General features: G+C 44.6%; 2 protein-coding genes across 4 annotated transcripts in view; one reads left to right on the forward strand and one right to left on the reverse strand.

The window, feature by feature from the left end:
* Positions 1 to 15,412, reverse strand: part of LOC139572879 (palmitoyltransferase ZDHHC3-A-like) — a 255,214-nt gene that overhangs the window by 39,492 nt on the left and 200,310 nt on the right. The window lies entirely within an intron of this gene.
* The window catches only part of LOC139572876 (lysophosphatidylcholine acyltransferase 1), a 280,718-nt gene that overhangs the window by 570 nt on the left and 264,736 nt on the right, over positions 1 to 15,412 (forward strand). For all 3 annotated transcript variants that reach the window (XR_011674508.1, XM_071395706.1, XM_071395705.1), the window contains exon 2: positions 11,264 to 11,403. Coding sequence is in view for 2 of the 3 variants with exons in the window: in XM_071395706.1 (XP_071251807.1) it covers positions 11,264 to 11,403 (140 nt within the window). In the remaining variant the exon portion in view is untranslated. The remainder of the gene's footprint in view (positions 1 to 11,263; positions 11,404 to 15,412) is intronic.

Raw genomic sequence — 15,412 nt, forward strand, 5'->3', positions numbered from 1 at the left:
ATAAGAGGCAGGCAAGATTTATATAACGGTTTGTTAGCCAGCCAGCTAACTACCGATCAAGGTATTTAGCTAGCCTAACTGACTAGCAACTAGCTAGAAGGCTGCCTACATGTTGCTCACTTGACTCGCATACTCTAGCTACCAAGTCTTGACAACAAGCTGGACAAATATTTCGGACCAGCGCATTACCTTGCACATAAACCACGAAACACAGGAACTATAAGACAACAATACACACGTCTTGGCGTGTGAATTAGCTGATAAACCAGCCACCAATGTTAAGAAATTATAATATATAAAAAATTATAATACAAGATGATACGTCTTTTGCAAAAGAGTCACAAGAGGCCCGAACATCATCACTTGAGTTAGCTGTGTATTCCTGCTCAGTCAGCATCTGGTCTGGTGAGGCTTGTCCATGTAAGCATTATGTTCTGCACGATGTTCTGCTGAACGCTGGGGGGGAAATTGTTAGCTAACAATGTATATTAGTATGAAATGGACCAGTGAATGCATGTACCCACTTGATCCAAGCCTGCAGAGTTCAACAACCAGTTCAATGCACAGAATATCACTACGCCAGCAACTCTTCCATTGCTTCTTCTATTAAAAAGATGGGGCTGACAGGTAACAGCAAAGACAGTGCGGTATGAAGATGAGGCATAAAACCGCTTGTCCAATAGAAATCCCCGATCACAATTGTAAGCGATGTCATGGCGACGTTGGTTAGCTAAGCGCATGCGTAGAAACAGGTTATCGGGTTTAACGGTCTTCTCGAAGCGAACTGCGCATGTGCAGGGACAAATCAAACGCATTCGATCAATATAAAGTAGTTGTTGATGGAAAATGAAAAACGTGTCAGTTAGTCACTTTCACGAAATTGGAGTAATAACATGTTTAACTACTTAAGAATCTATGTTGTGCCTTTAGATTTCGACTAAATTAACAACTAAGGAAGAGATATTTTACTTCTCATTGACTTGTCAAACTCCGTGAATTCACCGTTCATTTTTTCTGTATTCAGGGTTCACTTGTAACATCGTTTGAAGCTTTGACAGTTGACAGTTATAGCTCATTTCAGGATTGTAGAATTAAGGAGAACAAATCTATATAAGTCATTTGATTTATTTGTTTCAGTCTCTGGATTGTTTAATTCAACTTTTGGCCGCCAGCTCCTGATATTTAGGACATTAATTAAAAACTACAACCTGTCTTCTGAACTAGCCTAGTGCGCATGTTCAAATCACATTTTATTAGTCACATGCGCCGAATACAACGGGTGTAGTAGACCTTACAGTGAAATGCTTACAAGCCCTTAACCAACAATACTTGAAGAAAAAAAAAGTGTTAAATAAAAAATAAAAGTAACAATTATACAGCAGCAGTAAAATAACAATAGCGAGGCAATATACAGAGGGTACCGGTACAGAGTCAATGTGCAGGGGCACCGGTTAGTCAAGGTAATTGAGGTAATATGAATCTATAGTGTCCTCGCCGAGGGCGGTTCTACCTGAATCTGTAGTGATCTCACAGAGGGTGGTTCTACATGAATCTATAGTAATCTCAATTCAATTCAATTTCAATTCAAGGGGCTTTATTGGCATGGGAAACATGTGTTAACATTGCCAAAGCAAGTGAGGTAGGTAATATACAAAAGTCAAATAAACAATAAAAATGAACAGTAAACATTACACATACAGAAGTTTCAAAACAATAAAGACATTACAAATGTCATATTATATATATGCAGTGTTGTAACAATGTACAAATGGTTAAAGCACACAAGTTAAAATAAATAAACATAAATATGGGTTGTATTTACAGTGGTGTTTGTTCTTCACTGGTTGCCCTTTTCTTGTGGCAACAGGTCACAAATCTTGCTGCTGTGATGGCACACTGTGGAATTTCACCCAGTAGATATGGGAGTTTATCAAAATTGGATTTGTTTTCGAATTCTTTGTGGATCTGTGTAATCTGAGGGAAATATGTCTCTCTAATATGGTCATACATTGGGCAGGAGGTTAGGAAGTGCAGCTCAGTTTCCACCTCATTTTGTGTGCAGTGTGCACATAGCCTGTCTTCTCTTGAGAGCCATGTCTGCCTACGGCGGCCTTTCTCAATAGCAAGGCTATGCTCACTGAGTCTGTACATAGTCAAAGCTTTCCTTAAGTTTGGGTCAGTCACAGTGGTCAGGTATTCTGCCACTGTGTACTCTCTGTTTAGGGCCAAATAGCATTCTAGTTTGCTCTGTTTTTTTGTTAATTCTTTCCAATGTGTCAAGTAATTATCTTTTTGTTTTCTCATGATTTGGTTGGGTCTAATTGTGCTGTTGTCCTGGGGCTCTGTGGGGTGTGTTTGTGTTTGTGAACAGAGCCCTAGGACCAGCTTGCTTAGGGGACTCTTCTCCAGGTTCATCTCTCTGTAGGTGATGGCTTTGTTATGGAAGGTTTGGGAATCGCTTCCTTTTAGGTGGTTGTAGAATTTAACGGCTCTTTTCTGGATTTTGATAATTAGTGGGTATCGGCCTAATTCTGCTCTGCATGCATTATTTGTTGTTCTACGTTGTACACGGAGGATATTTTTGCAGAATTCTGCATGCAGAGTCTCAATTTGGTGTTTGTCCCATTTTGTGAAATCTTGGTTGGTGAGCGGACCCCAGACCTCACAACCATAAAGGGCAATGGGCTCTATGACTGATTCAAGTATTTTTAGCCAGATCCTAATTGGTATGTTGAAATTTATGTTCCTTTTGATGGCATAGAAGGCCCTTCTTGCCTTGTCTCTCAGATCGTTCACAGCTTTGTGGAAGTTACCTGTGGTGCTGATGTTTAGGCCGAGGTATGTATAGTTTTTTGTGTGCTCTAGGGCAACGGTGTCTAGATGGAATTTGTGGTCCTGGTGACTGGACCTTTTTTGGAACACCATTATTTTGGTCTTACTGAGATTTACTGTCAGGGCCCAGGTCTGACAGAATCTGTGCAGAAGATCTAGGTGCTGCTGTAGGCCCTCCTTGGTTGGTGACAGAAGCACCAGATCATCAGCAAACAGTAGACATTTGACTTCGGATTCTAGTAGGGTGAGACCGGGTGCTGCAGACTGTTCTAGTGCCCGCGCCAATTCGTTGATATATATGTTGAAGAGGGTGGGGCTTAAGCTGCATCCCTCAATCTCACCGAGGGTGGTTCTACCTGAATCTTTAGTGACCTCACAGAGGGTGGTTCTACCTGAATCTATAGTGACCTCACAGAGGGTGGTTCTACCTGAATCTTATATCCAGATAAACCAACAAGTCAATGAGGATTTAATTTCCCTATTAGAGACCTAACCACCCGTGGGCCATTTACAGTCCCAGTCATAAATGTCCACATAACTATACAAAATGTCTGCTTAATAATGTCTAACACTGAATCTGAACATGAAAATATATCAAATGGAAAATAAAGTTACATGACTCCTTTCCTCTGTGGATCTGAATTTAGTACGATCCTCCTTTCTACATCCCTCCCTCCCTCCCTCCCTCCCTCCCTCCCTCCCTCCCTCCCTCCCTCCCTCTTGTTGCTTTTCTGTTTCTTTCTCTGTCATGAAAATAACCGGCCTACTCATTAGAAGCCTCAAATCTGGACCCTTGAAGCCAGTTTCAATGTTATTTTCCATTATCTCCTCCAGTGAGTGATTTATACCTGGGACACCAGGTGGGGGAAGTTAATGATCAGGTAGAACAGGAAGTCAGTGGTTGTCTGGATCCTCCAGGGTAGGATGGGAATAAACCCCCTGCGTTTAGAAGTCAGTGGTTGTCTGGATCCTCCAGGGTAGGATGGGAATAAACCCCCTGTGTTTAGAAGTCAGTGGTTGTCTGGATCCTCCAGGGTAGGATGGGAATAAACCCCCTGTGTTTAGAAGTCAGTGGTTGTCTGGATCCTCCAGGGTAGGATGGGAATAAACCCCCTGTGTTTAGAAGTCAGTGGTTGTCTGGATCCTCCAGGGTAGGATGGGAATAAACCCTCTGTGTTTAGAAGTCAGTGGTTGTCTGGATCCTCCAGGGTAGGATGGGAATAAACCCTCTGTGTTTAGAAGTCAGTGGTTGTCTGGATCCTCCAGGGTAGGATGGGAATAAACCCTCTGTGTTTAGAAGTCAGTGGTTGTCTGGATCCTCCAGGGTAGGATGGGAATAAACCCTCTGTGTTTAGAAGTCAGTGGTTGTCTGGATCCTCCAGGGTAGGATGGGAACAAACCCCCTGCGTTTAGAAGCTTGTGTCTCGACCGTCTCCCCGTTTTTTTAAAGAAGTGTTTACAAATGAAACGACGACCATAAACGTCCCTCTGTTTCAACTTATGCAACGCTGGGCTGTAATGAAAAGCGTTTCCTCTGCGAAGCTGACCTCCGTGCTTTACTAGAATGTAGGCTAGGTTTCCCCGCGGTTCACTTGGTACGTAACCGTTATGTAAGTCAACACACCACTGAGAAGGTCTGTGTCACAGTTGATAAGAGGAGGGGGAGGGAGGGGGGGGGGGACATTTCAAGTCCTGTTATAGTTGTAGGCCTATTGTCATGGTAACGTGGCTGAAACCACTGACTCCTCCTCCCCGTTTCAGTAACGCACCACATCTTTTCACTCAGTGTGGCTGTGCATGTATTCTCACACGTTTTGGATTCTCTATAAATGTTTCCCAGAATGCATTACTCTGGTCCATGGATATGACACTGAATTCCTTTCATAATCTAGGTTATTCTGCGCTCCATTCAGGGTCTGGGTGAAACATTATTTTTTTGATTTAGACCAATGAAGCTAATTTAAAAAGAGTTTGAGACAGTGTAGGCTAGGTGAACTCTCCTGTCCTTTGGCAGGCTGTTGACCAGCTCTCTGAATGGTTGTTGGGGACATTGCTAGCATGGGTTAGAACTCTGTTTGTGTCATCGTACCTAACATGACGAGGAAGAGACGTGAGATCTGGGACCAGGCGATGCCGTTGCTACCGGTCTAGAGCCAGCCCACAGGGACGTATTGTATTATGAAGTGTAAAGAATGTCACACTCTGCTTGCTTAGCGTGACACTTCCTCCTGAATCAGCCACTTCCCGAGGCTCAAACCCACGACGTCTGCCTCACAAACACATGTGACCACCCTCCCTGAAGTGTGTTAACGCTGTCTCGCCACTGAAAAACTGTCCATTCAGGCTGGGCGGTGAGTGAGCTATACATATTCTCATCTGCTACATGAGCCCTAGAGAGATGTGTCGATCACCAGATGTTGTTTAAAGCACTGTTTCCCTTCAACCTTGTTTTGTCACGTCGCTGTTACCGAATGTGGTTGTAGTCGTGGTAGTTGATCCGCTGCGGTGTTTCTCCTGACTGTGTTGACGTCTGTGAGTTACAGTTACCAACTACCAGTCAGTCACTCTGTGTGGTTTGACTACCAGTCAGTCACTCTGTGTGGTTTGACTACCAGTCAGTCACTCTGTGTGGCTTGACTACCAGTCAGTCACTCTGTGTGGCTTGACTACCAGTCAGTCACTCTGTGTGGCTTGACTACCAGTCAGTCACTCTGTGTGGTTTGACTACCAGTCAGTCACTCTGTGTGGTTTGACTACCAGTCAGTCACTCTGTGTGGCTTGACTACCAGTCAGTCACTCTGTGTGGCTTGACTACCAGTCAGTCACTCTGTGTGGCTTGACTACCAGTCAGTCACTCTGTGTGGCTTGACTACCAGTCAGTCACTCTGTGTGGCTTGACTACCAGTCAGTCACTCTGTGTGGCTTGACTACCAGTCAGTCACTCTGTGTGGCTTGACTACCAGTCAGTCACTCTGTGTGGCTTGACTACCAGTCAGTCACTCTGTGTGGCTTGACTACCAGTCAGTCACTCTGTGTGGCTTGACTACCAGTCAGTCACTCTGTGTGGCTTGACTACCAGTCAGTCACTCTGTGTGGCTTGACTACCAGTCAGTCACTCTGTGTGGCTTGACTGACAGTTACCAACTACCAGTCAGTCACTCTGTGTGGCTTGACTACCAGTCAGTCACTCTGTGTGGCTTGACTACCAGTCAGTCACTCTGTGTGGCTTGACTACCAGTCAGTCACTCTGTGTGGCTTGACTACCAGTCAGTCACTCTGTGTGGTTTGACTACCAGTCAGTCACTCTGTGTGGTTTCACTGACAGTCCCAACTACCAGTCAGTCACTCTGTGTGGTTTGACTGACAGTCCCAACTACCAGTCAGTCACTCTGTGTGGCTTGACTACCAGTCAGTCACTCCGTGTGGTTTGACTGACAGGCCCAACTACCAGTCAGTCACTCTGTGTGGTTTGACTGACAGTTACCAACTACCAGTCAGTCACTCTGTGTGGCTTGACTACCAGTCAGTCACTCTGTGTGGTTTGACTGACAGTCCCAACTACCAGTCAGTCACTCTGTGTGGTTTGACTGACAGTTACCAACTACCAGTCAGTCACTCTGTGTGGTTTGACTGACAGTTACCAACTACCAGTCAGTCACTCTGTGTGGTTTGACTACCAGTCAGTTACTCTGTGTGGTTTGACTGGCAGTTACCAACTACCAGTCAGTCACTCTGTGTGGTTTGACTGACAGGCCCAACTACCAGTCAGTCACGCTGTGTGGTTTCACTGACAGTCCCAACTACCAGTCAGTCACTCTGTGTGGTTTGACTGACAGTTACCAACTACCAGTCAGTCACTCTGTGTGGTTTGACTACCAGTCAGTCACTCTGTGTGGTTTGACTGACAGTTACCAACTACCAGTCAGTCACTCTGTGTGGTTTGACTACCAGTCAGTCACTCTGTGTGGTTTGACTGACAGTTACCAACTACCAGTCAGTCACGCTGTGTGGTTTCACTGACAGTCCCAACTACCAGTCAGTCACTCTGTGTGGTTTGACTGACAGTTACCAACTACCAGTCAGTCACTCTGTGTGGTTTGACTGACAGTCCCAACTACCAGTCAGTCACTCTGTGTGGTTTGACTACCAGTCAGTCACTCTGTGTGGTTTGACTACCAGTCAGTCACTCTGTGTGGTTTGACTACCAGTCAGTCACTCTGTGTGGTTTGACTGACAGTCCCAACCACCAGTCAGTCACTCTGTGTGGTTTGACTGACAGTCCCAACTACCAGTCAGTCACTCTGTGTGGTTTGACTGACAGTCCCAACTACCAGTCAGTCACTCTGTGTGGTTTGATTGACAGTCCCAACTACCAGTCAGTCACTCTGTGTGGTTTGATTGACAGGCCCAACTACCAGTCAGTCCTTCACTAAAAGCCTCCCAGCCTTTAGTTGTGTTCAACGTCTCCCACAGGAGGATTTCCAGACGTCTGGCCAGTCTTATAAAGTCACTCTGCTGAATGAAACAAATCAGCCCTCTAAATAGTCAGTCGATGTTTCCTCTCGTTTTAACAACCTTTACATATCGTCAGTGTGGTGGTGGTCAATGTGTCATGATGTTTCACAGGCTAAGTTGACCTCAGTGTGTTTGTCAAAAATGGCACCCTGTGAGCCAACAACTATCCCTTTAAAAGGAGAAGGAGCCAACCACTATCCCTTTAAAAGGAGAAGGAGCCAACCACTATCCCTTTAAAAGGAGAAGGAGCCAACCAGTATCCCTTTAAAAGGAGAAGGAGCCAACCACTATCCCTTTAAAAGGAGAAGGAGCCGACCGCTATCCCTTTAAAAGGAGAAGGAGCCGACCGCTATCCCTTTAAAAGGAGAAGGAGCCAACCAGTATCCCTTTAAAAGGAGAAGGAGCCAACCACTATCCCTTTAAAAGGAGAAGGAGCCAACCAGTATCCCTTTAAAAGGAGAAGGAGCCAACCACTATCCCTTTAAAAGGAGAAGGAGCCAACCACTATCCCTTTAAAAGGAGAAGGAGCCAACCACTATCCCTTTAAAAGGAGAAGGAGCCAACCACTATCCCTTTAAAAGGAGAAGGAGCCAACCACTATCCCTTTAAAAGGAGAAGGAGCCAACCACTATCCCTTTAAAAGGAGAAGGAGCCGACCACTATCCCTTTAAAAGGAGAAGGAGCCGACCACTATCCCTTTAAAAGGAGAAGGGGCCAACCAGTATCCCTTTAAAAGGAGAAGGAGCCAACCAGTATCCCTTTAAAAGGAGAAGGAGCCGACCAGTATCCCTTTAAAAGGAGAAGGAGCCAACCAGTATCCCTTTAAAAGGAGAAGGAGCCGACCAGTATCCCTTTAAAAGGAGAAGGAGCCGACCAGTATCACTTTAAAAGGAGAAGGAGCCGACCGCTATCCCTTTAAAAGGAGAAGGAGCCGACCACTATCCCTTTAAAAGGAGAAGGAGCCGACCGCTATCCCTTTAAAAGGAGAAGGAGCCAACCACTATCCCTTTAAAAGGAGAAGGAGCCGGCCACTATCCCTTTAAAAGGAGAAGGAGCCAACCACTATCCCTTTAAAAGGAGAAGGAGCCGACCAGTATCCCTTTAAAAGGAGAAGGAGCCAACCACTATCCCTTTAAAAGGAGAAGGAGCCAACCAGTATCCCTTTAAAAGGAGAAGGGGCCAACCAGTATCCCTTTAAAAGGAGAAGGATCCAACCACTATCCCTTTAAAAGGAGAAGGAGCCAACCACTATCCCTTTAAAAGGAGAAGGAGATGACCGCTATCCCTTTAAAAAAGCGTGTCTCAGCAGGAATTAGTGATGGGGGGGAGAATCTATACAGTTCCATACCAGGATATTATTTTTTTACGAGATGTCGTATAATTTTTAACAATGTCCCAATATTATTTTTGTGCTAGTTGTCTGTACCGGCAACCAAACTCCAGTGTTTATCCTTCATAGCTAGTTGGCTGTAGCTGCATCCAAACTCCAGTGTTTATCCTTCATAGCTAGTTGGCTGTAGCTGCATCCAAACTCCAGTGTTTATCCTTCATAGCTAGTTGGCTGTAGCTGCATCCAAACTCCAGTGTTTATCCTTCATAGCTAGTTGGCTGTAGCTGCATCCAAACTCCAGTGTTTATCCCTCATAGCTTGTTCTCCATCTTCTTTTTAAAACAGGGAGATCATTTGTTTTCAGATCTTTTATTTCCATGTCTGATCAGAACTCGTTCTCTCATGTCTCTCTCTTGTCCCTCTGCAGCAGACATACACTATATGTACAAACGTATGTGGACACCCCTTCAAATTAGTGGATTCGGCTATTTCAGCCACACCCGTTGCTGACAGGTGTATAAAATCGAGCACACGTCCGTGCAATCTCCATAGACAAACATTGGCAGTAGAATGGGCCTTACTGAAGAGCTCAGTGACTTTCAACGTGGCACCGTCATAGGATGTCAACTTTCCGCCCTGCTAGAGCCGCCCCGGTCAACTGTTTTTTAAAATTGTATTTATTTCACCTTTATTTAACCAGGTCGGCCAGTTGAGAACAAGTTCTCATTTACAACTGCGACCTGGACAAGATAAAGCAAAGCAGTGCGACACAAACAACAACACAGAGTTACACATGGAATCAACAAACGTACAGTCAATAACACAATAGAAAATCTATATACAGTGTGTGCAAATGAGGTAAGATAAGGGAGGTAAGGCAATAAATAGGCCGTAGTGGCGAAATAATTACAATATAGCAATTAAACACTGGAGTGATAGATGTGCAGAAGATGAATGTGCAAGTAGAGATACTGGGGAGCAAATGAACAAAAAATAAATAAATAACAGTATGGGGATGAGGTAGTTGGATGGGCTAATTACAGATGGGCTATGTACAGGTGCAGTGATCTTATGCCTACTGTAAGTGCTGTTATTGTGAAGTGGAAACATCTAGGAGAAACAACGGCTCAGCCACAAAGTGGTAGGCCACAACAAGCTCACAGGACGGGACCGCCAGGTGCTGAAGCGCGTAAAAATCGTCTGTCTTCGTTGCAACCCTCACTACCGAGTTCCAAACTGCCTCTGGAAGCAACGTCGGCACAAGAACTGTTCGTCGGGAGCTTCATGAAATGGGTTTCCATGGCCGAGCTGCCGCACACAAGCCTAACATCACCATGTGCAATGCCAAGCGTCGGCTGGAGTGGTGTAAAAGCTCGCCACCATTGGACTCTGGAGCGGTGAAAACGTGTTCTCTGGAGTGATGAATCACGCTTCACCATCTGGCAGTCCGACTGACAAATCTAGGTTTTTGTCACGAACCGGCTCGTAGCCCGTAACAAAGAGGGAGACGACGTGGAGATAAGGAATAGAACTAAAATATATTTATTAAATAAAGTACACTGTATACAATTAACAATGGTGTGTGTGTGTGTGTGTGTGTGTGTGTGTGTGTGTGTGTGTGTGTGTGTGTGTGTGTGTGTGTGTGTGTGTGTGTGTGTGTGTGTGTGTGTGTGTGTGTGTGTGTGTGTGTGTGTGTGTGTGTGTGTGTAGTCAGTAGTGTGAGTGGATGTGTTCGTAGGTGGTGATAATGAGGGGAGAGGTGTTGAGGGGTGGTGTACAGCACAGCAACCTGAATAACAGAAAGATAAATGTTGACTGAAGATAAGTGCTGATAGCCAGACAACATTAACAGGAACTGGAGTTACATTCCTGCTGACTGTTTAACTTGTAAACACAGTAGATCGTTCTGGAATCCATATTGTAGGAGTGTTGATGATCTCATTCTCAGTAATATCTCTTCTATCTATCCAAGCTGTTCCTGTCTGTCTACAGCTCTCTTCTGTCTATCCAAGCTGTTCCTGTCTGTCTACAGCTCTCTTCTATCTATCCAAGCTGTTCCTGTCTGTCCTACAGCTCTCTTCTATCTATCCAAGCTGTTCCTGTCTGTCTTACAGCTCTCTTCTATCTATCCAAGCCGTTCCTGTCTGTCTACAGCTCTCTTCTATCTATCCAAGCTGTTCCTGTCTGTCTACAGCTCTCTTCTGTCTATCCAAGCTGTTCCTGTCTGTCTACAGCTCTCTTCTGTCTATCCAAGCTGTTCCTGTCTGACCTACAGCTCTCTTCTATCTATCCAAGCTGTTCCTGTCTGTCTACAGCTCTCTTCTATCTATCCAAGCTGTTCCTGTCTGTCTTACAGCTCTCTTCTATCTATCCAAGCCGTTCCTGTCTGTCTACAGCTCTCTTCTATCTATCCAAGCTGTTCCTGTCTGTCTACAGCTCTCTTCTGTCTATCCAAGCTGTTCCTGTCTGTCCTACAGCTCTCTTCTATCTATCCAAGCTGTTCCTGTCTGTCTACAGCTCTCTTCTGTCTATCCAAGCTGTTCCTGTCTGTCTACAGCTCTCTCCTCCATCTTTGTCTCCATTCAGATAGCGTTGATGACGGTGACTCTGTTCCCCATCCGGTTGTTCCTGGCAGCCTTCATGATGCTGCTGGCCTGGCCCTTCGCCTTCATCGCCTCTGTCGGACGCGACGACATGGTGGTGGAGCCCCAGTCCTTATGGAGGAAGTATGTATACTAAACCATAACCTATATAACCTTTACCCTTTAACCCTATCCATCTGACCCTAACCCCAACTCTCTGGAGGAAGTATGTATACTAAACCATAACCTCTATAACCTTTACCCTTTAACCCTATCCATCTGACCCTAACCCCAACTCTCTGGAGGAAGTATGTATACTAAACCATAACCTCTATAACCTTTACCCTTTAACCCTATCCATCTGACCCTAACCCCAACTCTCTGGAGGAAGTATGTATACTAAACCATAACCTATATAACCTTTACCCTTTAACCCTATCCATCTGACCCTAACCCCAACTCTCTGGAGGAAGTATGTATACTAAACCATAACCTATATAACCTTTACCCTTTAACCCTATCCATCTGACCCGAACCCCAACTCTCTGGAGGAAGTATGTATACTAAACCATAACCTATATAACCTTTACCCTTTAACCCTATCCATCTGACCCGAACCCCAACTCTCTGGAGGAAGTATGTATACTAAACCATAACCTCTATAACATTTACCCTTTAACCCTATCCATCTGACCCGAACCCCAACTCTCTGTGGGAAGTATGTATACTAAACCATAACCTATATAACCTTTACCCTTTAACCCTATCCATCTGACCCGAACCCCAACTCTCTGGAGGAAGTATGTATACTAAACCATAACCTATATAACCTTTACCCTTTAACCCTATCCATCTGACCCTAACCCCAACTCTCTGGAGGAAGTATGTATACTAAACCATAACCTCTATAACCTTTACCCTTTAACCCTATCCATCTGACCCGAACCCCAACTCTCTGTGGGAAGTATGTATACTAAACCATAACCTATATAACCTTTACCCTTTAACCCTATCCATCTGACCCTAACCCCAACTCTCTGGAGGAAGTATGTATACTAAACCATAACCTATATAACCTTTACCCTTTAACCCTATCCATCTGACCCTAACCCCAACTCTCTGTGGGAAGTATGTATACTAACCTAACCCATAACCTATATAACCTTTACCCTTTAACCCTATCCATCTGACCCTAACCCCAACTCTCTGTGGGAAGTATGTATACTAAACCATAACCTATATAACCTTTACCCTTTAACCCTATCCATCTGACCCGAACCCCAACTCTCTGGAGGAAGTATGTATACTAAACCATAACCTCTATAACCTTTACCCTTTAACCCTATCCATCTGACCCTAACCCCAACTCTCTGGAGGAAGTATGTATACTAAACCATAACCTATATAACCTTTACCCTTTAACCCTATCCATCTGACCCTAACCCCAACTCTCTGTGGGAAGTATGTATACTAACCTAACCCATAACCTATATAACCTTTACCCTTTAACCCTATCCATCTGACCCTAACCCCAACTCTCTGTGGGAAGTATGTATACTAAACCATAACCTATATAACCTTTACCCTTTAACCCTATCCATCTGACCCGAACCCCAACTCTCTGGAGGAAGTATGTATACTAAACCATAACCTCTATAACCTTTACCCTTTAACCCTATCCATCTGACCCTAACCCCAACTCTCTGGAGGAAGTATGTATACTAAACCATAACCTATATAACCTTTACCCTTTAACCCTATCCATCTGACCCTAACCCCAACTCTCTGTGGGACGCCAACGAGATGGTGGTGGAAACACAGTCTCCATGGAGAAGGTACATGGCCCTTATATAACCCTGACATCACCTTTAAGAAAAGATGAAACAACATCTCATGGACGGACAGGGGACTGTGAGGGGCCAAACACACTCTAACACTCATTCTGAGAGACATGAACTCTCTGTGGTTCATTCAGAGATACATGAACTCTCTGTGGTTCACTCTGAGATACATGAACTCTCTGTGGTTCACTCTGAGATACATGAACTCTCTGTGGTTCATTCTGAGATACATGAACTCTGTGGTTCATTCTGAGATACATGAACTCTCTGTGGTTCATTCTGAGATACATGAACTCTCTGTGGTTCATTCTGAGATACATGAACTCTCTGTGGTTCATTCTGAGATACATGAACTCTCTGTGGTTCATTCTGAGATACATGAACTCTCTGTGGTTCATTCTGAGATACATGAACTCTCTGTGGTTCACTCTGAGATACATGAACTCTCTGTGGTTCATTCTGAGATACATGAACTCTCTGTGGTTCACTCTGAGATACATGAACTCTCTGTGGTTCACTCTGAGATACATGAACTCTCTGTGGTTCATTCTGAGATACATGAACTCTCTGTGGTTCATTCTGAGATACATGAACTCTCTGTGGTTCATTCTGAGATACATGAACTCTCTGTGGTTCACTCTGAGATACATGAACTCTCTGTGGTTCATTCAGAGATACATGAACTCTCTGTGGTTCACTCTGAGATACATGAACTCTCTGTGGTTCACTCTGAGATACATGAACTCTCTGTGGTTCATTCTGAGATACATGAACTCTCTGTGGTTCATTCTGAGATACATGAACTCTCTGTGGTTCATTCTGAGATACATGAACTCTCTGTGGTTCATTCTGAGATACATGAACTCTCTGTGGTTCATTCTGAGATACATGAACTCTCTGTGGTTCATTCTGAGATACATGAACTCTCTGTGGTTCATTCTGAGATACATGAACTCTCTGTGGTTCACTCTGAGATACATGAACTCTCTGTGGTTCATTCTGAGATACATGAACTCTCTGTGGTTCACTCTGAGATACATGAACTCTCTGTGGTTCACTCTGAGATACATGAACTCTCTGTGGTTCATTCTGAGATACATGAACTCTCTGTGGTTCATTCTGAGATACATGAACTCTCTGTGGTTCATTCTGAGATACATGAACTCTCTGTGGTTCATTCTGAGATACATGAATCCTCTGTGGTTCATTCTGAGATACATGAACTCTCTGTGGTTCATTCTGAGATACATGAATCCTTTCCTCTCTCTGTTCCTCTACAAGGTGTCAAAAGCGTCTTCACAGGGATGCTGGCCAAATGCTTCCCACAGTTGGGTCAAGTTGTCTGGAAGTCCTTTGGGTGGTGGACCGTTGTTGAGTGTGAAAATCCCAGCAGCGTTGCAGTTCTTGACACAAACCGGTGCGCCTGGCACCTACTACCACACCCCGTTCAAAGGCCCTTAAATATTTTGTCTTGCCCCGTTCACCCTCTGAACGGCACACATACACAATCCATGTCTCAAGGGCTTAAAATAAATGTTTTAACTTGTCTCCTCCCCTTCATCTACACTGATTAAAAGTGGATTTAACAAGTGAATCCAGGATCATAGCTTTCACCTGGATTCACCTGGTCAGTCTATGTCATGGGAAGAGCAGGTGTTCTTAATGTTTTAGTCTGTTTGAATTCATTCGTTTCTATTTGTGGTTATGAATGAGGCTAGGTAACTGTTGAATAGAGGGTAGGTCGTGGGTTACCTCAGCCAGAGAGTGGTTATGAATGAGGCTAGGTAACTGTTGAATAGAGGGTAGGTCGTGGGTTACCTCAGCCAGAGAGTGGTTATGAATGAGGCTAGGTAACTGTTGAATAGAGGGTAGGTCGTGGGTTACCTCAGCCAGAGAGTGGTTATGAATGAGGCTAGGTAACTGTTGAATAGAGGGTAGGTCGTGGGTTACCTCAGCCAGAGAGTGGTTATGAATGAGGCTAGGTAACTGTTGAATAGAGGGTCGTGTCGTGGGTTGTCTCAGCCAGAGAGTGGTTATGAATGAGGCTAGGTAACTGTTGAATAGAGGGTAGTGTCGTGGGTTGCCTCGGCCAGAGAGTGGTTATGAATGAGGCTAGGTAACTGTTGAATAGAGGGTAGTGTCGTGGGTTGCCTCAGCCAGAGAGTGGTTATGAATGAGGCTAGGTAACTGTTGAATAGAGGGTAGTGTCGTGGGTTGTCTCAGCCAGAGAGTGGTTATGAATGAGGCTAGGTAACTGTTGAATAGAGGGTAGGTCGTGGGTTGTCTCAGCCAGAGAGTGGTTATGAATGAGG

This window comes from Salvelinus alpinus, chromosome 4, assembly GCF_045679555.1.
Source record: "Salvelinus alpinus chromosome 4, SLU_Salpinus.1, whole genome shotgun sequence".
In the NCBI taxonomy this organism is placed as follows: Eukaryota; Metazoa; Chordata; class Actinopteri; order Salmoniformes; family Salmonidae; genus Salvelinus; species Salvelinus alpinus.